General features: G+C 33.6%; 1 protein-coding gene across 1 annotated transcript; it reads right to left on the reverse strand.

Annotated features, from left to right (window-relative positions):
• Positions 1 to 10,414: 10,414 nt before the first annotated feature.
• LOC118058099 (probable leucine-rich repeat receptor-like serine/threonine-protein kinase At3g14840) lies at positions 10,415 to 23,446 on the reverse strand. Its single transcript, XM_035070798.2, has 24 exons — positions 23,288 to 23,446; positions 23,019 to 23,178; positions 22,377 to 22,448; positions 22,212 to 22,280; positions 22,065 to 22,136; positions 21,891 to 21,962; positions 21,734 to 21,805; positions 21,555 to 21,626; positions 21,405 to 21,476; positions 21,247 to 21,318; positions 21,078 to 21,149; positions 20,804 to 20,875; positions 20,436 to 20,501; positions 19,851 to 19,907; positions 19,710 to 19,745; positions 19,572 to 19,606; positions 18,646 to 19,025; positions 18,373 to 18,568; positions 18,135 to 18,275; positions 17,763 to 17,881; positions 17,425 to 17,635; positions 17,054 to 17,294; positions 11,012 to 11,162; positions 10,415 to 10,927 (listed from the first exon to the last, which is right to left on the reverse strand). The coding sequence occupies exons 1-24, from the start codon at positions 23,409 to 23,411 to the stop codon at positions 10,550 to 10,552; spliced, it is 3,012 nt and encodes a 1,003-aa protein (XP_034926689.1). The 5' UTR covers positions 23,412 to 23,446; the 3' UTR covers positions 10,415 to 10,549.
• Between the last annotated feature and the right edge of the window lie 795 nt (positions 23,447 to 24,241).

A 24,241-nucleotide genomic window follows, 5' to 3' on the forward strand; every position in this document is an offset into this window, starting at 1 on the left:
CATTGATAATAAAAAAATATCATTACTGATGGAAAAAGCGCTAAAAAAACAATTACACGCTTCATTCCATTGGTATTTCCCTCGAAAAAATACCGTATGTAATTCCGACGGTAATTATTTAAAAATATTTTAAAAAATTCATTTTACAAAACTATAAAATAATTAAATTAGTATAAATCACACTCTATAATACACAAAATGCTTAGAAAAAAGAAGAAGAAAATCGACTCAAACAAATTTGCAACAAATGAATAACACAAAAAAATAAATTCAACTAAAAAAATTCATATGAAAAAAATGAAGTTGTGATTGTTAAACATTTAAAAATACTAAAAATAAATCAACTAAAAATTGATCTCATATGAAAAAAAAAAAAAAAAAAAAACCTATAACAATACCCATACAATTATTAAGAACAAATATAATGAAAAAAAAAAGAAGAAAAAAGAAAAATCTTACCCTAATGTGGATGCAAGTGAAGCTAAGAAGAGAAAAAAAAAACAAATTCATAAAGTATATTAATTAAAAAAATAAGAAGAAAGAAGAAGCATACATACCTAAGCATGAAAGAAAAGAGAAAAGAAAGAAATGGATATTGATGTTTTTTACATATGGGGAAGAAGAAGAAGATGAACAAAGGAGCCCTGCTTGTTGTGAAATTAGGGATTCTAGGTTTTTTATTGCGGCGTTTTACTTACGGTTTTACCAATGGATAATTAAATATTAATAGTTTTAATAATTTCGTCAGTGAATTTGTCTGTAATATTTAATTTAAATTTTTAATTTAATCAAAAAATTTTAGAAACCGCCAAATATCACCAACGACTTTTCAATCCGCCAGTGATTCTGTCTGTAATATTTAATTCAATCAAAATTTTTCAGAAAATCATCAAATAACACTGACAACTTTTTAATCCGTCACTAATTTTATCTGTAAAGAATAGTAATTAACATTGCAATTGGAAAGTGAACAATTCCAAAACTCCCTGGAAAATACTGACAGAATTTTTCATTGGTGATTCTCTTTGTAATTGACATGATAAACAATGTTCACAGTTTACCAATTGCTTTGTTTTAATTTTTTTTTCCACTGTAATTCCCTCGGTATATACCGAAGAAAGATTTTTATCGGATACTTACAAATGGAAATATTATCTCGATATTTTCGTTTATATTTATCAATATTCTTGTAGTAATTGTTGTTGTTCTTCTTATCACTATTGTTATTATTGTGGTCGTCGTTATTTTAAGGGGGGTTTGAGAGTATGATAACGATTGTTTTTCAAATTATATTTTGCTCAGAAATACATCAAAATATTTTTAAAAATATATATATATATATATTTTAATATCAGTACATCAAAACAATCCGAAAACATAAAAGTAATAATTTTAAATAAAAAAGTTTTTAAATTTTACCTAATTCACGTTTGGAATGCAATGTCAAAGAGGAGCTACGTCAATTTTTATGCACTTAAATTAAGCAAGTTACCTTGTTTGGCCAAAACGATGAAAAGTATTTGTCTGTATAGATCGAGCAATTTAAACTACAAAACTATTCTGAATTGGAATTAATTCAGAATTCAATTCGAAGCCCCCCCCCCCCGCGGGACCTTGTTCACGGACCACGCTTGGTATCTCTAGCTATACACGTTTGACAAAAAGAAATAAATTATGTAATTGAATGCTGAAATAAATCCCTAGATAACATCGAATGAGATTTGATATTTTATTTATTTATTGATAAAGAGATTTTGTAGCTATCTTTGAACGAGAGACAATAATAATAAATATTTTCGCACAAATCTCTGAATATCCCACTTCCAACCGGTGGTGTGTGTAATTGTTTCTCTCTTTTGTTTTAATTTTTTTTAATTAAATTGATGAAAATAAACATGAATTTGATACCAGGTGGTAAATAAAATTGATGAAAATAAATGAGAATAAATTACATTTAAATAAAACTTTGAAGGCAAAGCCAGCCACTAAATGCAATGAATGAAACGGAAATTAAATTGGATAGCAAAGCCGACCACTAGATGCAATTGAATCTTTGGTCTATGCATCTTGTTTAAAATTATAGACTCATGCACAAATCCATGGAATACCAAAATTATAACAAAAATAGAGAGAAATCTTGGGAACGTTTCTTCCTTTGGAATTTAATGGAAAATGTCTCACATCCTTCATAGATTGGTAGTGGAAGAATTTCTAGAGTAGCTCTAATTAAACCAGGACCACCATTGGATAAACCAAATTAGGGAAATTATTCTAGAGTGCCTAAAATGTTGGTTTTGAATAGGTATTAATTAAAGTACTAGTCCCGACCAACTAAATAAGCTGGCTTTTATTTATAACATAAAAAGAAAAAAAAGAGGCGATGATAGCAAAACAGGAATATATATATATATATATATCACGAAAACATGAGGGAAAAAAAAAAACCTTTATCCAAGAGAGAGAGAAAAAAAAGGAAATGCTGTTTAATTTTTAGCCAATTAAACATGGAATGATGAAATATGGTAAAAAACGATATTAAAAAAATTGATGTAAGCTAACCCGAGCCAACACGGTAGACATTAATTTGGACATTAAAGGGCAAGCTATTTCAGATTAACCTGACAAACCTGCATTCTATGTCATGCGATCTGGATAATACGATAAAAAAAATTAAAAAAAAACCACAAAAACATTTTGTTGAAAAAAACAAAATAATGTTAAATGACAAAATCAGAAAAGAAAATAAGATTAAAAAAAAAAAGTCAACTCATTTTAACTTTTAAAGCATGTTACTCGAGTCATCAAGTCACAAACACTATACATTAAAAAATCATAAAGCCCAATACTTAGGAAATGAAATGTTGAATGATAAAATAGAAAACAAATTACACAAAAAAATCCAAAATATGAAAAATTAATAAAAAGAAACAAGGTTAAAATCAAAATAAAAAAATAACTTATAGGGCCACAATAAATCTTCACTTTGAGAGTTGAATTGAAAAGAACAAAAACATTAACAAAAGGAAAAAAAATAATCAAAAGAATAAGGACCAAAATAAAAAAAAATACATTATCAGTTTGGATTGAAGGTTGAAATTAAAAACAATAAAAATTTTATAAAGGGTTGAGGAAAAAAAAATCATAAGAATAAGGATTAAACTGAAAACATCAATACATGATAAAAAAAAAACTTGTAGTATTTTTCAACGTGTAATGTAAATAAAAGAACTTATGCACGCATCGAATTAAATAAACCATGAACCATTGTGTAAATAAATAAATAATTCATCAATGATAAATAAAAAATAATTGGAAAATTGAGAAATAAATGTAGATCAAGATTTTTAATATTGCAACATAGATCATTTACCTGGTTATGTTTAATGAATTTGTTTATTAAAATTAATTTGTAATATAAATCAACACACAAAACGTTTATTGAATAAAATAAAAGAAAACAATATTAGACATTGTTGCACATATTAAGAATATCATATAAAAAAATATTTAATCCATAAAACATATAAAAAAATAATAGTTGCATCATACTAACATCTTAAAAAATTAAACACACCTAATATAACAATAAAAAATTGTTATTTTAAAAAAGCTAAATAAGCCAAAACAATCATTGAGAAGAGGTATTAATTAATAAATAAATTTAAAAAAATATGAAAAAGAGGTATTAATTAAAAACAATAATTAAAAAAAAAAAAAAGGAATGAGGCCAAGCGATTGACCTAAGAAGAAAGGGCTTGTGCACGGGCTTGCATTGTCAGGCCCAAATGTGGGGGCCTTTAAATTTTTTTTTCATAAGCTAATAAGGGTAAACTACATGTTATCTACCTCAATTGTTTGGGGGCAAAAAAAACTATGCGTCGTCCATAGCTCCCCCGAATCCAGTAACTAGTTGGTTAGAAAAACAGGGTTGGTATTTTTTTCACCAAAAAAACTCATTTTCAACTCACTTTTGACCCAAAACACTTAGAAAAACATTCTATGAACCCTTGTTAAACCAATTCACGACCTTCCTAAAAAAAAAAAAAAAACAACACAACCCCAAAACCAGAAATCAACCTGAAATAAAAAAATCTTCCTGGTCTTATATTTGTTTTTGTAGGCGTTTCCAAGGTAAAACAACACGTAATCTTAACTCTCTTCATTAATTATATGAAACCATTTGACATAAAAATATATTGTTCTGGTGATTGAAATCATCTCCAACAACAACTCTCTTTCCCTACGCTGGAATTCGGTGACCCCCTCTCTCCTCCACCAAAAGAAGCTAAAATTTGGTACTAAAATTGAATTTTTGATGATTAGAGGAACCGATTATCAAATAGCTAAAAAATATGGGGGATTAAAATGAACTTTGAAAACCAATTTAAAAGATGCCACCTATTTTACTATTTTTTTCACTTTAGTCCTTTGTCTTCCAATTCAACCCTCCCTCCAAAAAGCAATATGTGATTGGGTTCTGATTTGGGCTTAAAAGGGTTCAATTATGTAAAATAAAAGTTCAAGGATCATGTTGCACATATGTGGCGTTGCGCCGATCATCCTCTTGGAATTCATGGTGTCTTGTGGTGAAATGGACATACATTCTTATCTTTTATCACTGAAAAAAGGGAATGAGAGTCGCAACTTAATATTTTGATTACTAGGAACCCTAACTGGTTATAGAGATCGGGCATGGGAACTGGTTGTGTTAATGGAAGATATTAGCACCCCTAATATGTCTTACCTAAGGTAAGTTGCATCATTTAATTATCATATATAAACTAAGATATTGTCATGTTTTTTAATTGTTGGTTTGTTTAAAATTTAAGAAAAGTCCTCCTCAGTAAGAAGATCATTATCTTATCAGGTAAAAATCTAATTGTTTTAATGTCAATAAAAAAGAACTACCTTTTATTTAATACTACGAATACGTTTTACATATAAGTTTATAATCCCAGATATTAAAGGAAAACAAAATATTTTTGGTATTTTTGAGATATGGACCTAGTCCTCATGGCTTTATGAAATTGGTTATTAAAGTTCAAAATGAATGTTAGCACAAAATTTTTTTGAATTTTTTTATATGAAAATATGATATGAACTTTTTATTTTTTGAGAGTTTTGTTTGTATGCATGAAAACAAGTCATTTTCTTTTTTGTTTTTTCTATATATTTTCTTGCAACATTTTGAAGAAAACCAGGTATTTTAATATCAAATTTGTATCTTTACAATATAAATATATAAACCAATATGAATCGAAAATGGTAGAAACATCTGTGAGAAAACCAAAAAACCTTTGAAACAATTTTTTGAAATTTTTTTGTTTGTTTTTTTTATCTAATATATAATATTATATTATATATTATTATAATTATATAATAAAATATATTGGGATGGGCCCAACCCAACTATGTGGGTCGAGCCCATCCTAGTTGGGTCGAGATTCGGCCCAAAAGAAAGTGGTATGAGGTAAGCCAAAAATAAACTGGTTGAGGTCGGCCCAAAAGAGTTGAGCTAATATCGGCCCAAAATAGAGGTTAAGCTGATGTCAGCCTAACAGATCTTCTTTTTTTATTGAACTGGGTCGGACCCGATCTAGCCATTTTGGTATAGGCTAGAATTGGTCCGAACTAGTAAATAATGGAGAAACTCTCTATTGTTCACACAAAACAGTGGACCAACTAAAGGAGAAGAAGGAGGAGGAGGAGGAGGAGGAGAGAAGAGGGGGGAAGCTGACCTTACGGTGGGGCTCACGATGGTGTTGACGGTGGTGCTGGTGGGTTTTCTTCCAACCAAGGTGGTTGTGCATTGGGGAGCTGCTTCGCTAACTGGTGGTTCTTCCTTTTCTTCTCTATGTGTTTTCTTTTTCTCTTCTTTCTCTTCTCTTCTGTGTTTTCTCTTTTTTCTTGTTTGTTTGTCCTCATCCTCTTCGTCATTTATGTTTCTCTCCTTTTTTCATCCCCTGTTTTCTTCTGTTTTTTTTTTTTTTACCTTTTTTTCCTTTGTTTTTCTTCTATTTTTTCATGTTTTCTTTTCATCCCCTTTCTCACCTCCTGGTGAGGGGGTATTTACAAGGGGGAAAGGGGGAGAGAGCCACCCTACCTTTATCCAGTCACGCCGAATGAGTAAGGTGGTTGGGCGGCCATTAGGCAGCCACCCGTAGAGCTTGTCTCCTCTACCCCTTTCATCATGGTGGTAGGCCATGAGGGGGTGTCCATTGTGTCAGGGTTTTTGGGCAAATGAGGGAGAGAGAGAGAGAGAAGTTGCAAAGGAGGGGGGAAAACCTTCTTCCCTTGCCTGCAACACGTCCAAGGGAAGAAGATGCCAAATAGTGCCATTAAAACGACACTATTTCATCTATATATATATATATATATATATATATATATATATAATAGTGAATGAAACAACATGTTGTTTTATTTAAAAGAAAATGGTGTCAAAAAGTCTATGTTTCCAAATCAGTCCTTAATTTTTGATTTGTTAAATCAAATCCTTAATTGAGATTTTGGATTTAAGAATCAATTCAATTGCATCCTTGCTAAATTCAAATGTTAGCTCTGAAGTTGGCCGCCTTTTCCACTTTAGTCATTGGTTTTGAATTTGTGCGTTTTAACCCTCAATTGTTCAACAAACTTTCAGTTTCTTTAATTTAGCCCCTGATTCGGTCAATTTCAGCCCCTCTATTAGCGTCTTTTCTAGTTTGGTTCTTGGTTCCATAGTTATTAAACCTGGTTCGGAGGTTGACCCGACCAAGGGGCCGGGTCCTGGGTTTCATGGGTCAACTCGGGTCAATTCATATCAACCCAGAAAAATTAAAAAGAATGAAGGTAGGTTATACATATTGTAAAGAATGAAGTTTAAAAGAATATTTTAAAAAGTTTTTTATTTCACATTAAAAAGTTATTATGTTAAGCTTTTAAGTTGAAGTTTAAACAAAAAAGTTTTTTATCCCACATTGAAAAAACATAACTTCTTTTATAGGAACATAGAGTATATATACGAAAGGGCTTCAAATCCCACATTAAAAAGATACTATGTTATCTTTTTAAGTTGAAGTATTTAAACCAAAAGGTTTTGTTATCCCACATTGAAAAAACATTATTTTTTTCTTAGAAACATAGAATATATATACTAATGGGTTTCTAATCCCACATTGAAAAAACATAACTTCTTTCATGGAAACATAGAGTATATATACGAAAGGGCTTCAAATCCCACATTGAAAAGATACTATGTTATCCTTTTAAGTTGAAGTATTTAAATCAAAAGGTTTTTTTATCCTACATTGAAAAAACATGATTTTTTTCTTAAGAACATAGAGTATATATACGAAAGGTGTTATCCTTTTAAGTTGAAGTATTAAACTAAAAGGTTTTTTTATCCCACATTGAAAAATTATAACTTTTTTTCTTGGGAACATAGAGTATATATTCTAATAGGTTTTAAATCCCACATTTGAAAAAAAAAAAAAAAAAAAAAAAACCGAGTCTCGTCCGGGTTTTCCCGGGTCACTCGGGTTTGGCTAGGTTGTTGTCACAACCAGTCTTTTATTAAACCCAAACCGGTCCAGCCACTAGGTTCCGAATCAACCTGTCAAGCCGGGCTGGGTTTAATAACACTGCTTGGTTCTGAGTTTTTCAATTAAGTACTTAATTGCCCATCAAACTTCAATATTTATGCAATTAAGCTTTTGATTTGACCAAATTAAATCTTAAAAATTGTGATTCGACCCCTAAACTTTATTTTTTTTCAATTAAAGCCTAAATTGAGTTAAAAAAATCATTTTGTTTTGCAATTAAACCCTCTTGAATTCAATTAGACCTTAAACCAAATCTAATTGGTTCCTTAAACATCCAATTTTATTTTTTTTCATTCTTAAATTGAATTTTCTTTGTCAATAGGGCGTTCTTTAGTCAAAAATTTACTGTCAAATTTTAATCTTTGTATTTTTGAACTTTCTCAACCAATCTTTGGCCATTTTCTAGGCGCCCCTGTGTCCTCTTCTCACTATAATATATTTTTTGGTTTTCTTCCAACAATGTTTTTTTTTTTTTTGTGGGGACCAAAAAATAGATAACAACATATCAAATTGAAAATTTTCAAAAAATTCACTATTGAAATCCACATTGATATGTGAGAGGATGAACAATAATTAACAATAAAAATGCTATAGTAAAACCTCTTTCTTTTTTTGTTTATTCTGTAATTTTGGGAAGGAAATTCATCCTTTAGGCCATTCTAGGGATGAATAATGTTGAGTATTTGGGTTGTTGAATGGTTAAGAAATTGGGTTTAATTTCTTTTTGTGTATTGTATTTAATTTTCATTGATCCGGTCTTTATCAATATATTTTCATGATAAATTTGGGATTTACTCATATCCTAAGCTTTGAAATGCGAAGTTGGAGGGAAAATATTTTTGGCAACAATCCTTCCTTGGTTGTCATGGTAAAACCATAGTTATGAAACCTGATTTGAGGATTGACTCAGGTAAGGGGTTGAGTCTTGGGTCACACAAGTTTAATCGAGTCAACATAGAAAAAAAAAAATTTGAGATTTTAATATCTCACATAAAATAGTTAAGAAACATTTCATTTAGATGTTGGCTATATATAGCTATTTCCCATAGAAAAGTTAAGAAACTACATGTGCATATAGTCTATATATGTATAATGTGAATAGAGACTATATATATATATATCCCACATGAAAAATTTAAAAAAATCATTTTATATTTTTAATGGATATATATATAGTTATCCCAAATGGAAAACTTAAGAAAAATTCCATGAGAAAACATTCCATAAAGTTGTATGCTATAAATATAGTTATTTCACATGAAAAGGTTAATAAACATTTTATGGGATATAGGCTATAAAAAAATATGTGAGATCAAGTATTCACAAATTAACTTTATATTTTTTTGGGTTTATTAAACAAAAATATAAAGGAAAAAAAAAAAGAGTATAGGTCTCACCCGGATAATGCCGGGTCACCCGAGTTTAGACTAGTTAAAACCCGATCGAGGACGCTGGTCGCCCGAGTCTCACTTCAACTCTTAGGTTGGGCCGGGTTTTATATCTATGGGTAAAACTCAGGTCAAATCTTTTGAAAAAAATATATGAAAAATATTACTAAAAATTGTTTTGCTTTGGAAATTATTTTGAGGAGTTTTTGAAATCACTGCCTCTTTGTTTGGGAAAACAGTTTGAAGAGGAGCATCTGAATTTGAAACTACCACCTCTTTGGATTTTGAAAGATTTGGATCTGTTGATTTGTAAAGCTAAGGTTACTTGTCTTGATCAAAATTTGTTTTTCTTACGAAGACGATTCTTCTTTTACTTTAGAGAATGCAGACACTAATTGTTGGAGCAACTTTTGGGTTTCCAAAGGCAGAACCTTTAATTTGTTTATTTCAAGTTGGGAAATTTTATCTTGATTTGAAATTGTTAGAAAATAATATAAATTATATATTAGAATTTCTTTTAACAACTTAAGCTTTTAAGTTGAATTGATTATCTGATATGATATCAAAGTCTTGATGACGAAACGACCACGAATTCGAATCTCACTGTTCTTATTTATTTGATAAAAAGAATCAAGCATAAGATAATGTAGACATATACAAGTTTCAAGTTCAAAGAACTTTTACTTGAAAAGATATATTAGAAAATAATATAAATCATATCTTGAAACTTTACTAATAGTTTAATCTTTTAGAAAACCATTTGAACCCATCATCTGGACTTTTGATCTACTCTTTTAGAATATAAAGGCATGATGCCTTTTCCTTTGTCTTTCTGTTTAGATGGCATTGGGTCGTCTTCCATGCAAAAAATTCTCTTATAAGGAACTCTAGCGGGGAATTTGAATTTTCTTTCATACATTCAATATCAGAATCTTTGTAAAGGCTTGCAAATATGACTGAGATTAATGTCGAAGTATAAAATATAATTAAGACTTTCAAGAAATCTTTGTAATTGCTTCCTATGAAGGATTTGATATGGGGACTTGTCACCAAAATGGATTGACTTTCCATGGGAATAATTGTTAAGGAATCCAACTCCTGTTTAACTTAACTTTTTAGTAATGGGTTTTTTATTATAATTATTATTCATTTTATAAAAAAATAACATAATATATATATCAATCTCCATAACTTTGGTTATAAACTTTTAAAAACAATGTTTTAATGCAATAGAAATACTTATAATTATAACTACTTTATAAATTTATTTATAAAGTATTTATTTTTCAAAAATTTTATATTTACTATAAATTTATTAATCAAACTTAAATAATTATTATTATAAAAAATATATATATTTTTGCATAAATAAAGTCAATATTACATATAATCACTCCATTAACTATAGGATATATACACTAGCAATAATAAGTATGATAAATGAGTAATGATTCATACCAGGAAACATGAATTGCCAATAAAAGATAATAGCAGTAATGTGTAATTTTGTGACTGTTTAGTTTTGAATCTGTTTCTTATTCAAGATTTTTCATGATAAAAAAGTTGTGGTTCGTGGCATCAGCTTTTACTAATTGGATAAAGATCCTGGGCTGATGAAGAGGAAGAAGCAGTCCATGGTCCCTCTGATGACTTCACGAGGGACTGAGTTTCACTTAAACTTCCATTGACAGAAGATTGAGCAAACTTGTTATGTGAGGCCGTAGCATACCCTGATGGATCAACCAATGTGCTTGGAACCATGACCAGTTCCTCGACATCAGTTTTTCCTTCAAGCATGCTCACTACTGTAGACATTGTAGGTCTAAGTGCTGGAGATTGATTTGTGCATAGCAAGGCTACATTGATCATTCTAACCACTTCTTTCTTGTTGAATTCAGATCCCAATCTTGGATCAACTATCTCCATTATGTCCCCATGTTTTTGTAAATATAGAACCTGAAATAACAAAAAAAAATAGATATATAGCTGACCAAGAGTAAACATGAACAGACAATTAAGAGACTAACGGGCATAACTCACCCTATCTAGAAGGCATACAAAATTTTCATCCCTCCTAAATTTGACGTTGTTCATCCCAGAAACAATTTCCAATGCTACAACACCAAAGCTGTATACATCTGCCTTGTAAGTTAAGTAACCATATAATGCATATTCCGGTGCCATGTATCCCCTGCGCATAAAGAATAACTCAGAGACATTTTACTAGTTTGCTTCACTAAAACATGTAAAAAAATGCTAAATGTCTGTTGTTTGTTTTTCTTTTTGATTTCGAACCCTGGATGATAATGTGAATAGTATAATGTGAATGGCTAAACCTCTCCTAGGGTTACTCTTAGAGAAACACAGCCATAGATGGGGAAACCCTGATCCATGATGTTAGTAAAGTGGAGACAAACAATGTCCCACCTCCACCATATCCTAGTGAAAACAACTAATCTCTCACTTGGCACATAATAGAGGCTTAATTTGAGGCATAAATCATGGCATGATTTATGGCCTTTACTCCCAGCTTAGTATATATATACACTCAGTGAAGAGGTGTGTTGTAGAGAACAGCGTCAAGAAGATAGAGAGAGCTTGAGTGAGAGTGAGTTAAGTAGAGAAGAGTGTTTTTTCTCCTCCTTGTTTGTATTGTTTCTTTGATTGATTAATACAAACCAGTAGCTCCGTGGAGTAGGCAAATTGCCGAACCACATAAATTGGTGTGTGTTTGATTTCTAGAACTCCCTAACAACTAGTATCAGAACTTATTTTTAAAAAAAAGGGTGTTTGATCCAAACCCAAAAATCAAAGTTCTCAAAACGTGTTTTTTAACATACCATCGTGTAGGGGACGGTGAGATAAATCTACTGGTGAAACTTCGGAGAAGATAAATTGGTGTGTGTTTGATTTCTAGAATTCACTAACAACTGGTATCAGAACTTGTTCTTAAAAAAAGAGGGTGTTTGATCCAAATCCAAAAATCAAAGTTCTCAAAACGTGTTTTTTAACATACCATCGTGTAGGGGACGGCGAGATAAATCGACTAGTGAAATTTCAGAGAAGAACCGACGTGCTGCATGCCCGCACGCTCCACCACGCACCGACATTAGGATTGCCCATGTGCACAAACACGCCACATGCACCACACGCTCCTTCGCCCGACTACCTAAAACTAAACTTGGTTGACCTGCCACGTCATCAACCAGTCAGCAGCCATAGCATCAATTCCGCACAGTCATCTTCCAAGTCACCTAACCAGTCAGCAATAAAAACTCACGCATGTGCCACATCATCAAGGTGGGCCCGATTTGCTTACGTGTCTGTCGCGTCATCAAAGCCACGTCATCGTCTGAGTTTTGATCTGGTACGCCAGAGATACTATTTCACCAGACACGCGGCTTCATTTGCACCATCATTGATCTAAAAGTTTTTGATTAATAGATCTGGGCCATAAAAAGTCTAATTTGGGTGATTTTAGAGTTGTTTCCATTGTTTCCGGCCATTCCAGACACAACCATGAAGTCAAATTCAAAAAATTCAAACACTAAAATTAGCAAAAATGGCAAATGAAATAAAGGTTGCTGGAATTGAAAAATTTGATGGGACAAATTTTAGATATTGAAAATGCAAATTAAAGACTATCTATATGGGAAGAAACTTCATCTTCCTCTATTTGGGAGCAAACTAGAGAATATGCAAGATGAAGAATGGATAATTCTTGATAGAAAAGCTTTGGGCATTATCCGACTATCCTTATCAAGAAGAGTTGCTCACAACGTTACAAAAGAAAAATCTACTACAAGGTTAATGGAAGCCTTGTCTGGGATGTATGAAATGTCATCAGCAAATAACAAAGTGCACTTGATGAGAAAGTTGTTCAACTTAAAGATGACATAAGGCACCTCTGTTATACAATACCTCAACAACTTTAATACCATCACAAATCAATTGTCATCTATTGAGATTGAGTTTGATGATGAGATTTGTGCACTCATTTTGCTAGCTTCACTTCCAAGCAATTGGGAAGGTATGAGAACAGTCGTGAGTAACTCAGCCGGAAAATCCAAACTAAAATATGATGACATCCGAGATTTGATTTTGGCTGAAGAAGTGCAAAGGAAAGACTTAAGTTCAAGTTCAGGTTTAGCTCTCAACATCAACACTCGAGGGAGAAGACAGATTGAGGCTTATCCAAAGACAGATCAAAATCAAGATACAGAAGTAAAATTAAGTTTAGACCCAGAAAGTAGGTTGAATGTTGGAATTGTGGCAAACTTGGTCATTACATGAGAAGTTGCACAAAATAAAAATAAAAAAAAAACTAAGGCTGACTTTGCAAACACTACCATATATGAGGTACAAGATGCTTTGATTCTTGTTGTACAAACTCCAATTAATGATTAGATTCTTGATTCTGGTGCTTCATTTCACTATACACCATATTATGAAATGATGCAAAACTATATTGTTGGAGATCACGGTGTAGTCTATCTAGTCGATGGACAACCAATGGATATTATGGGTATAAGAGATGTGCAAATCAAGACAATAAATAGATCTACATGGAACTTACAAAATGTAAGGCATGTTCCTGGATTAAAGAAGAAGTTGATATCTGTTGAACAGCTTGACGATAGTGGTCATTCAATCCTTTTTTCTGGAGGTATGTGGAAAGTATCAAAGGGAGCAATGGTTTTAGCTCGTGAAAAGAAAACCAGCACCTTGTATATGACCATAAGATTTGCAGATATCATTGCCTCTACTGAAGCAGAAAATCAGGCATAACTATGGCACTGTAGACTCGGCCATATGAGTCAAAAGGGTATGAAGATACTTTAGTCAAAGGGAAAGCTACTAGAGTTGAAAAAAAATATTGATCTAGACATTTGTGAAAGTTGTGTTCTTGGAAAATAGAAGAAGCTCAGTTTCTTAAAGGTTGCCAAGACCTTAAGACCAAGAAAGCTATAAATGGTACACACAGATTTATGGGGACCTTCTCCAGTAGCATCTCTTGGAGGTTCTCAGTATCATGTGACTTTCATTGATGATTTCAGCAGGAAGTTATGAGTCTACTTTCTGAAAAATAAATCTGATGTGTTTGAAACATTCAAGAAATGGAAGGCTATGGTTGAGACTGAATCAGGTTCAAAGTTGAAATGCTTAAGATCTGATAATGGAGGAGAATACATTGATGGAGGTTTCAAAAAGTATTGCACTATCAATGGTATCAGAATAGAAAAGACCATTCCAGGCACACTACAACAGAATGACATTGCTAAACGGATGAACAGGACCATCAATGAACGAGCTAGAAGCATGAGGTTGCATTATGGGTTACCTCAAACATTTTGGACTGAAACAGTTCATACTGCAGTAAACTTAATCAATCGTGGTCCATTAGTTCCTTTGGAACTCAGATTGCCCAAGGAAGTATGGAGAGGAAAAGAGATACAAATATCTCATCTCAAGGTCTTTGGGTGTGCTTCCTATGTTCACATAGATTCTGATGCCTACAACAAACTAGATGCCAAATCCAATAAATGTTTCTTCATTGGCTATGGAGATGAAGAATTTGGGTTTCAATTCTGGGATGATCAGAACAAAAGGATTATCAAAAGCAAGAACATGATCTTCAATGAGAAAGTTTTGTACAAAAACAGATCAAGTGTAAAAACATATATGGTTGATTCAAATACAAGTCCACAAAAATCTGAATTCATAAGATTAGAAGGGCTTCCTGATGTTACCGAGCAACACAAAAATCAAGAGCTTTTACAAGAAGATTCAAGCACATATGTACCCACTACTATACAAGAAGATACGGAGCCATGTGAACCTATTGTTTATGTTTGTAGGTCTTCAAGGAATGTAAAGCCCCCACAACGGTTCACACTTCTACTGAATTTTATATTGTGCTAATAGATGGTGGTGAACCGCAAACTTATGAAGAATCATTACAAGATGAAAACTCTAAGTGGGAGTTATCCATGAAGGATGAGATGAGTTCATTGCTAAAGAACAAGACTTGGGAGCTAACCACACTACCTGAAGGAAAGAAGGCTTTGCAAAACAAGTGGGTTTACAGAGTAAAGACTGAGCATGATGGAAGCAAATTGTTCAAGGCAAGACTTGTTGTAAAAGAGTTTCAACAATCAAAGTCATTCTGGGGATAGTAGCTACAGAAAATTTGCATCTTGAACAACTAGATGTAAAACAACATTTCTTCATGGTGACTTGGAGGAAGACATTTATATGTAACAACCAGAGGGGTTTGCAATACAAGGTAAGGAGAACCAAGTCTGCAAGCTAAAGAAAAGCCTATACGGTTTGAAGTAAGCTCCAAGATAGTGGTACAAGAAGTTTGACAACTTTATGTGCAGTTCAGGGTACACAAGATGCCAAGCTGATCATTGTTGCTATGTTAAACATTTTGACAACTCCTACATCATTCTACTATTATATATAGATGATATATTGATTGCAGGATCCAGCATTGAAGAGATTGACAAGTTAAAACAACAGTTGTCAAAACAATTTGAAATGAAGGATCTGGGAGCTGCTAAACAAATACTTGGCATAAGAATCATCAGAGATAAAGACAAAGGCATGCTAAAGCTTTCACAAACAGAGTATGTCAAGAAGGTTCTCAGTAGGTTTAATATGGATAATGCTAAACCAGTAAGTACACCTTTGGGGAATCATTTCAAGCTCAGCAAAGACCAATCGCCAAAAACTGAGCTAGAATGTGGATACATGGATAAGATTCCATACGCCTCAGCTATCGGCTCTTTGATGTATGCTATAGTTTGTACCGTACCAAACATTGCCCATGCAATGGGAGTTATAAGCCGATATATGAGCAATCATGGAAGGCAGTATTGGGAGGCGGTAAAATGGATCATGAGATACTTAAAGTCTTACCTTCACAGCTGGTGGTTTGAAACTTGAAGGTTTTGTAAACGCTGATGTAGCAAGAGATGTTGATGGCAGAAAGAGCACTACAGGATATGTATATACTCTATGAGGCACTACTGTTTCCTAGAGTTCTACCTTGCAAAAGATTATCGCTCTTTCAAATACAAAAGTTGAATATGTTGCAATCTCAGAATTCGCAAAAAAGATAGTATGGTTACAGAGTTTTCTAAAAGAATTGGGCAAGATGAATGGAAATGGTACTTTGTATAGCGACAGTCAAAGTGCAATCTTCCTTGCCAAGAATCTAGCATTTCACTCCAAGACCAAGCACATTCAGATCAAATATCACTTCATCCAACAATTGCTAGACAATGAGCAATTAATGCTAGAAAAAGTCTGTGGAAGCAAGAATGCAGCTAACATGTTAACCAAAGGAGTTACACTTGATAAACTGAAGTTGAGTAAAACTTCGGTTGGTCTTCAAGGATAAAAGATAATTTCATTGTTTGTCTCCAAGTGGGAGATTGTTAGTAAAGTGGAGACAAACAATGTCCCACCTCCACCATATGCTAGTGGGAACAACTACTTTCCCACTTAGTATATAATGGAGGCTTAATTTAAGGCATAAATCATGGCATTGCTCCAGCATAGTATATATATATATATACTCAGTGAAGAGGTGTGTGTTGTAGAGAACAAAGTGAAGAAGATAGAGAGAGCTTAAGTGAGAGTGAGTTAGTAGAGAAGAGTGTTTTTTCTCCTCCTTCTTGTTTGTATTGTTGCTTTGATTGATTAATATAAACCACTAGCTCTGTGGAGTAGGCAAGTTGCCGAATTATGTAAATTGAGGTGTGTTTGATTTCTAGAATTCCCTTACACGTGAAAACCCTGCAGTGTGTGATTTGAACCCTAGATGCCCGCCTACCACATATTTTGAAGCTAAGCTAACCCCTTCCATCGGCACTCGAGCATTTTTCACTGTCTTAGATAAATGACAATATTTGTGTCCTTGTCAAGAACGATATTGGTACCTTTTATGTCTCATCATAATGTTTAAGACTAAAAGCTATCTTAGATAAATGACAATACTTAGTGTGTTTTCCTTGCAGTTTATTACTGTTTCATGTGTTCAATAAACCCCTTGTGTTAATATCAGAAACTCACATTGTTCCAGCAACTCTGGTGTCGATGTGGGTGTTGTCCTCGTCATCAAGCTTGGCCATTCCAAAATCAGATATCTTGGCGTTCATGTCTTTGTCAAGAAGGATGTTGGTACCTTTTATGTCTCTATGAACAATTTTGAGTGTCGACTCCTCATGCAGGAAAACCAGACCTTTCGCTATACTTACACATATCCTCTGCCTTGTACGCCAGTCTAGCTTCGCTGCCTTGATTTCCTTTGTCCCTGTAATCATCATGCATAACCCAACCCATCAATTTCTTCTGCACTAATTCTATCTATATTCCATTCAAAGAACTTGTTTTCTTTCTGATTACTTAGCATAAGATACTATGGGGAATGATCAGAGGCCTACCAAACAAAACATGCGCAAGGCTATTCTTTTCCATGTATTCATATACCAGCAACAATCGATTCCCCTCAATGCAACATCCATACAATCTAACGAGATTTGGGTGTTGCAAAGCAGAAATCATGCCTATTTCGTTCACAAACTCACGATTCCCCTGTTTTGATTTCGCCGAAAGCTGCTTAACCGCAATCTGAGTCCCATCTGATAGTACTCCCTGCAATAGGAGATTAATTTTAGACAAACAAAACAAGTTCACTTGGCCATTCCATGATGATTTGATTAGAAAACAGAAATAATATAGTAGATAAGTAGCTAGATGAAAACACAAATCTGTACTGTACTTTGTAGACGCAGCCAAAACCACCTTCTCCAAGTTTGTTTGCTGGATCAAAGTCATTCGTTGCGGCTTTGATTTGTCTGAAGGTGAAGATACCAGTTAGCAGATCTAACCCAACAAGTTCTGCCCAAGGAACAAAGAGGATATGTATATATTAGTTGTTCCCATCGAAAAAACCATTGTTAGAGAGTACTAATATAAAAGCATTCCTTGAGCTTCGCCAAGCCTTCAGATTGAGATAATTCTATGAAAAATATATACATTCATGGATAGACATGCAGCAAATAAGATGCAGAAAATTGTTTATTGCCGTGTTATTATAGTGACTGGATTCCTCACTAGAATTTGTAAAATCAAATAAATGTAACAACTGTACCTCGATCCCTCGATTTCCTTCCTCCCAAATAACCTTTCCACCAGAGAGAGGATAGAAGTATGAAAACGAGGAATAATGACAAAACCACAGCCCCAGCGACAATGAATCTCTTCCTCCTGCCTTTAGTAGGAGGCTTGAAGTCTAGGCAGAAATAGAATTGCAGCAAGAGCAAGTATTGTCAGATCACAGTATTAATTATTCCTTCATTACAATGCCATTCCATTATATGTCAACCTACCAGATTCCACATCAATGGCTGATATTAGAGGACCATATATTCCTTTTTTGGGAGACATTGTTGTTCCTTTCCCAGCCCAATGAAGGCGGATCTCTAAAGCTCCATTGGTTACATTTGCTGTATAATTATGAATGTATACCTTATCCACCCCTCCCGCTGCCTTCACAATATCAAAATCCTTCAACACAACAATGTCCTGCGAGAACAATTGTTCAATCATGTTGTCTCCAATTGCATAAGAAATGAATCTGTGATCTTTTAATTAATAGATACCTGAATATAAACATCAAATATCCGTCTTCCTAGACTGTAGTAGGATCTGTTATCCCTCATTACTATCTCTGCAAAGTGCAGCTTGACTTTGTAATTCCCATTTCCCAGACAGCGAACGTAGTATGTGAGAGACAAAGGCGTGAGGCGTGCATTTGTGTACAATACAGAGTTGTCCATTCTGAGCATGGACTTGTTTTGTGCTATGTAGTTATCCAAGGAAGAAGGAACATCCCAGATATGTCCTGTGGTACTTATTTGCCAATCCTCCTCTCTTTTGGACACATATTTTGCTGCACCTCCTGGCTCATCATCTGCTTTGTAGATGGTGTTTCCAATGGTGGCTTCTGGTCCCCCACAATTTATGTGTACTGAATATTGCTCTATATATAGATATAAAAATGTTCATGGCCACCGATATGATTAAACAGATTATAACACAAGAATGTTAGGATCAGAGCGTCTGCTAAATCGGAGCAAACAGAACAGAAACAATCAAACACAAAAGCAAATTAAGATTTTGTGATGCAGGAGCATCCTTTTCCACCTAGAGTGGAAATAGTTGTGTGACCCACAATGTAAATGCCCACACAAAGGCCGATGGGATGGTCCACACATAATAGGATTAAGTTTGTCTGTTAACATTTGTCTAGGCTTTCGGGATCAACTGGTTGTTTATTCCTACACCAGTTGAAGGTCTTAGATTCGATTACTTTCCAGAGGTGGATGATGCAGAGCATCTTCCTCTTGGGATGGAAATCCTAGTGGTCGGATCCATGATGGGGCAAAAGGACCATTGCGTTTATGACTGAGATGCTATGATCCAATGAATATAGAAATAAATTTATAGTCTAGGCTGTTCCTGCATCATTTTTCTGTCTAGTTCCAGGTGAAATGAAAAAGCGGATAGCTTTACAAATTAAGAGTACCTTCTAAACAAGCACTCAGGCACTCAACAGGTTTCCTGGAAAGATTGGCCAGATAGAATCATCAGCTTATTTAAAAGAAATGACACAGAAGAAGAAAATAAAATGATCTATGTTTTAGATATCTAAGTAGAAGCTTACGAATAGTTCCCTCCCCAAGTACTTTTGAACAGATTTCTGGCAACACAACAAGAGTCAAGTTTTGTAGGTTATGAAGTGAATGGTGATGTAAAAAGAAGGTAAAATTGAAAGGTAAGGCAAGGAAAATGAAATCAATCTTACAGTGTTTCTCTACATTTTGCTTCCGAAGTAAAATTGTTGTAAGAAAGATCGATTTCGCTGCACATAAAGATAGCTTCATTAAACATTCAACCAATATTTCTGGAATTTTTAGAAAATTGCATGCACATGCTATAGACAGACACTTGGAAGATATTGCAATGGGTTAGCTTTTGGTTGCTTTCTCGAGATGGAAGAGATGAAGGTAGTTGGGACAGAAAGAATATGTCCTCACCTGACGCCTTTTCTGTTTTCAAAAGATAAAAATTCAATCCAAAACCATCTCGAGACAAAAAATTTTATATCTTCATCTTCATCACTGCAACCAAATACTTTATTGTCCCTTCTATATTTGTCCTTTCTATCCTAGGACACTAACCAAATGAAACCTTGGAGATAGTTTTGATCATTCATGCACAGCTGTACTGTAAACTATCTGGAAACTGGGAAGGATCATCTGTTTATCGGCTTTTTTAGCTCTTCAAAGAAAATATTAAATAATCCTAATTGAGTAAAAAAAAATATATTACGAATAAAAATCTCAAAAATCAAAATTCGTATACAAAAATTAAGAAAAAACTAACATACTAGCGAGTATCTCTTTTGTCGATCCAATCTGGGATGGGCCCTGTAAGCATGTTCCATGTAAGATACCTATGCAGAAAATAAGAACGGTCATTTGGTTGAACATTTGTCCAAGGCTATCATTGCAAAAGACTATCTGGAGAACAAGTTCATTTGTTTGAACATATTTGTCGTACTTTTTTAAGTCAACTTTTTTATTTAATTAAATGCATATTGACCCATCAGGTTTGGCAGTTCAATGTCTTGTATGGTTCAATTGGAATCTCGGCTCCGAGTCCTGAACTTTCTATGTCAACTTGTCTAGGTTTAATAATTATGCTTTCATATGGCAAACATTAATTTCAGAAGGTAATATAATATAGTATACTTACATTTTCTCCAAGCTTTTTAGGCCATCAAAATTTGTTGGAAGAGAACCATTTAATCTGTTGAAACTGAGATCCCTGTTTTCGAAAAGAAGGAAAAAAATAAATTAAAGACCAAAACTGCGATCCCTGGTTCATAATGCATTTTGAAAGTTATTTACAAATAATAATGTAGCTGCAATCTAAAGACAGCAGCTCTAAGTATCCATGAGATTCACACTTCAATCTTCATGTAAATGAATGACACAAAGGATGATGTATAAGGGATAGAGTGAATTACAAAATTTTCAGCTGTGCCATTCTGGTCAATTCAATGGGAAAATTTCCTGACAAGTTGCAGTTGCTCAATAGCCTGCAATATACATTAATTTCATGTAAGCTAAATATATACTGTGTTGTTAATTAAATATGATCCTGGTATGAGAGTATCAGCTGCAAGAATAACTCACAGATACTTAATGCCTGCTATAGATTCTAGGTTGGGAAACTCTGAACCATCTCCAAGTAAGTTACTTATTTTTCTGCTCAATGGTAGGCAACATAAAAATGTGAGAAGTTCAGGATTAAAGTTGTAACTGCGACCATAAATTTAAAACAAATATCTTACAGATCAGTTAGATTAGTCAAGAGAGAAATGCTTGAAGGAATGGGTCCAGTGAAACCACCAGCTTGGATCTCTCTGTTAATACAAAATTAAAGGGGGGTTAGGGTTCTGCTTCAGTGATGAGATTAGCTTGTGGTAGAAACTAGCACATACAATGTATCAAGTTGTTTCCAGCTCTGAATAAAATCAGGTATTCTTCCAGTGAAGTTATTGCTGCTAAGCCTTCTGCATTCGCCGAACGGAAAACACAGAATCATGAAACTTGGAGAGTAAAGAGATGCATCTGTAATATCAAATACTGCAACTAATGAGTATGATGCACAAAAACCTACAGTTCCTTCAATCCGGTCAGATTAATAAGAGCCGGGGGTAACTCTCCAGTGAGATTATTGGCACTGAGAGTTCTGCAATCACAAAAGGAGAAAAACACTTAGCATTCAATAATCAGTTAGTACTTAATTTCAAATGCAAAAGGTTGAATGAACTGACAGATTCTCCAGGTTAACCAAGCCTCCAAGCTCAGGGGAAACAGTTCCAGAAAACATGTTGTTCTGAATGTTCCTGCATAAATGCCAACTCTCAGGATTACTCCTGACTAAACAATTGAACAGATTTAAATATAAAATTAAAAGACAAGAAATTGACTAGTAGAAAAATGCATACAATGCTCTAAGTGTGGTAATATTTCCCAGATAGCTAGGGATCTTTCCTGTCAAGTGATTCACGCCGATAGACCTGTTGTTTATACAATCTATTAATTATGAGTAAGCAATTCCTTGGCTAGAAAACATGATTGCAGTATTTTCTTACAATATTTCCAGCTTGGTATTAGCCCATTCAGATGGTATATTGCCACTCAGGTAGTTGGCCCAGAGATCTCTGCAGAGGAGATATAATTCTAATAAAATCGAATCATTCGATGCAAATTCACGGTACTCAATCTGTAGAAATGTAGTAGTTTGAAGCACTGCTTACAGATGTTTAAGTTGTGGTAGTTTCTCTATAGCTTTTGGGAGACTACCATCAAGATCTTGCCTTTTGAGATATCTGCATTGCAAGAACACATGGACCCATCAATTCCTCACTAAGAATTCAAAACTTTCAACCATTGCAAATCAACAATCATATGTCAAGAAAATATAAGACATAACTACAAACAGCCAATGGAATAGAAAACCAAATTTTTTACTTAAACTGTAAGGTTTATATTATTTCCTAACACTTTTCATGTGAAAGCTTCGAGATTCGAGATCTCAAGATATGAAAATATTTATATTATTTTCCGACAAACTCAGCTTTTCTTCAAACTCTTAAGACTAAACTTCTGACAGATGCTCAATTTTCTTTGCTAGAGATCCTTTCTTTGCTATTCACGACATTTTCAGCATGATTAAGTTTTCCTTGAGATCCTTATCATACTTGTTTTTAGATAATTTTATTGCTAATGAATTTATCCGAATTTCTTAATATAAAATTCAACAATCGAAATGGGGTTTCTGAGGAGACCTTATACACCACAACTATTCCTCCATTCCCTGAACTGGCCCCATCAGAATCCTTCAGACCTCAAATTAAAATTGAAAATAAAAGCATGGAGTGGTAAGTGAAGAGATATACATGGCAATAACACGGCACACACCCCCAGGAAACGAGCAGTTGCAAACAATTTTATTGTCAGCATCTGGCTTTGGAGGTAAAATTGTATCATTGCACAGTTTCATATTGCGATTCCAGCCTTTTTTGCCCAGTTGTGTTGCTACTTCAAGTAGAGCTTCCACTGCATAAATCAAAATTAAATCTCAACTTCTAATTCTGGGATGATTAGCTGGTGGCTTCTACAATGCCTTGCCAAGAAATTAAATATATATATATATATATATATGTACCTTCATCAGGAGCAAGGCTCCCATCTTGGGCCTCCAAGTTAATTGCTCCCATGCAAAACATTAGTAACATAAGCATAAGCAAGCTAGATGTGAGTCTCAATATATCAGAGAGTGCAATAGCCATCTTCCTTAGTCTGCAATCCACTTTAAGAGTGTAGGCTGCCTGGAGAGAGCTTTATGCATCATTATAGTTGACCTTTCAGGATGATGTGGGGTCTTTCTTACGTTGTCTTATATATATAAGCCCGCACTTCTTCAAGTATACCTTTGTCTGTACTAGACCACTTGTGCCCTTGCATTTTATCTCTTAGTCAACGGGAAGATTGATAATAATAAATATCATTGGGAAATTGGAGAGGAAGTATCCGAGTATGAGAAAGAAGAATTTTACGTTCAAAAACGGAGAAAAGAAAGGCTATATAATTCTTTGAATCCACAAAACCATCAAAGAGGCTCATTGTATATAAAGATTTCATATTGATCCATGCAGCCTCCCTCGTTGTTTCTTAAAAAGATGGTATATCTGCGTTTTATTATATATTATTTAATTATTATCACGTGATAATAGAAACAATAACAAAAAACCAAAAATATATTTAGTTGACAAGTAAAAATAAACTTGTTTCTTGTACAATTTTATAGTGAATTCATTATTAGAAAATTGATAAATATAAATGAAAATAAAAACTTCCAAATAAATACTTAGTCAACAGGAAGATTGGTAGGTCAAAAAAATAATAATAAATATCATTGGGAAATTGGAGAGGAAGTATCCGAGTATAAGAAAGAAGAATTTTACGTTCAAAAACGGACAAAAGATAGGCTATATAATTCTTTGAATCCACAAAAACCATCAAAGAGACTCATTCAGAAAGAATATCTTTGTAAATTATCTTTGTAAGCAGGGGCGGAGCGAGGCGTCTTTTACCGGGAGGTCAAAATTAATATAATAAT

Source organism: Populus alba, chromosome 19 (genome assembly GCF_005239225.2).
Source record: "Populus alba chromosome 19, ASM523922v2, whole genome shotgun sequence".
Lineage (NCBI taxonomy): Eukaryota > Viridiplantae > Streptophyta > Magnoliopsida > Malpighiales > Salicaceae > Populus > Populus alba.

Coding starts and splice junctions, on each gene's coding strand:
- LOC118058099 (XM_035070798.2), bottom strand. CDS start 23,411: ATGGCTATTGCACTCTCTGATATATTGAGACTCACATCTAGCTTGCTT. Junction 22,137..22,211: donor AATACCAAGCTGGAAATATT/GTAAGAAAATAC, acceptor TATAAACAACAG/GTCTATCGGCGTGAATCACT. Junction 17,295..17,424: donor CCTTGCGCATGTTTTGTTTG/GTAGGCCTCTGA, acceptor TGATGATTACAG/GGACAAAGGAAATCAAGGCA.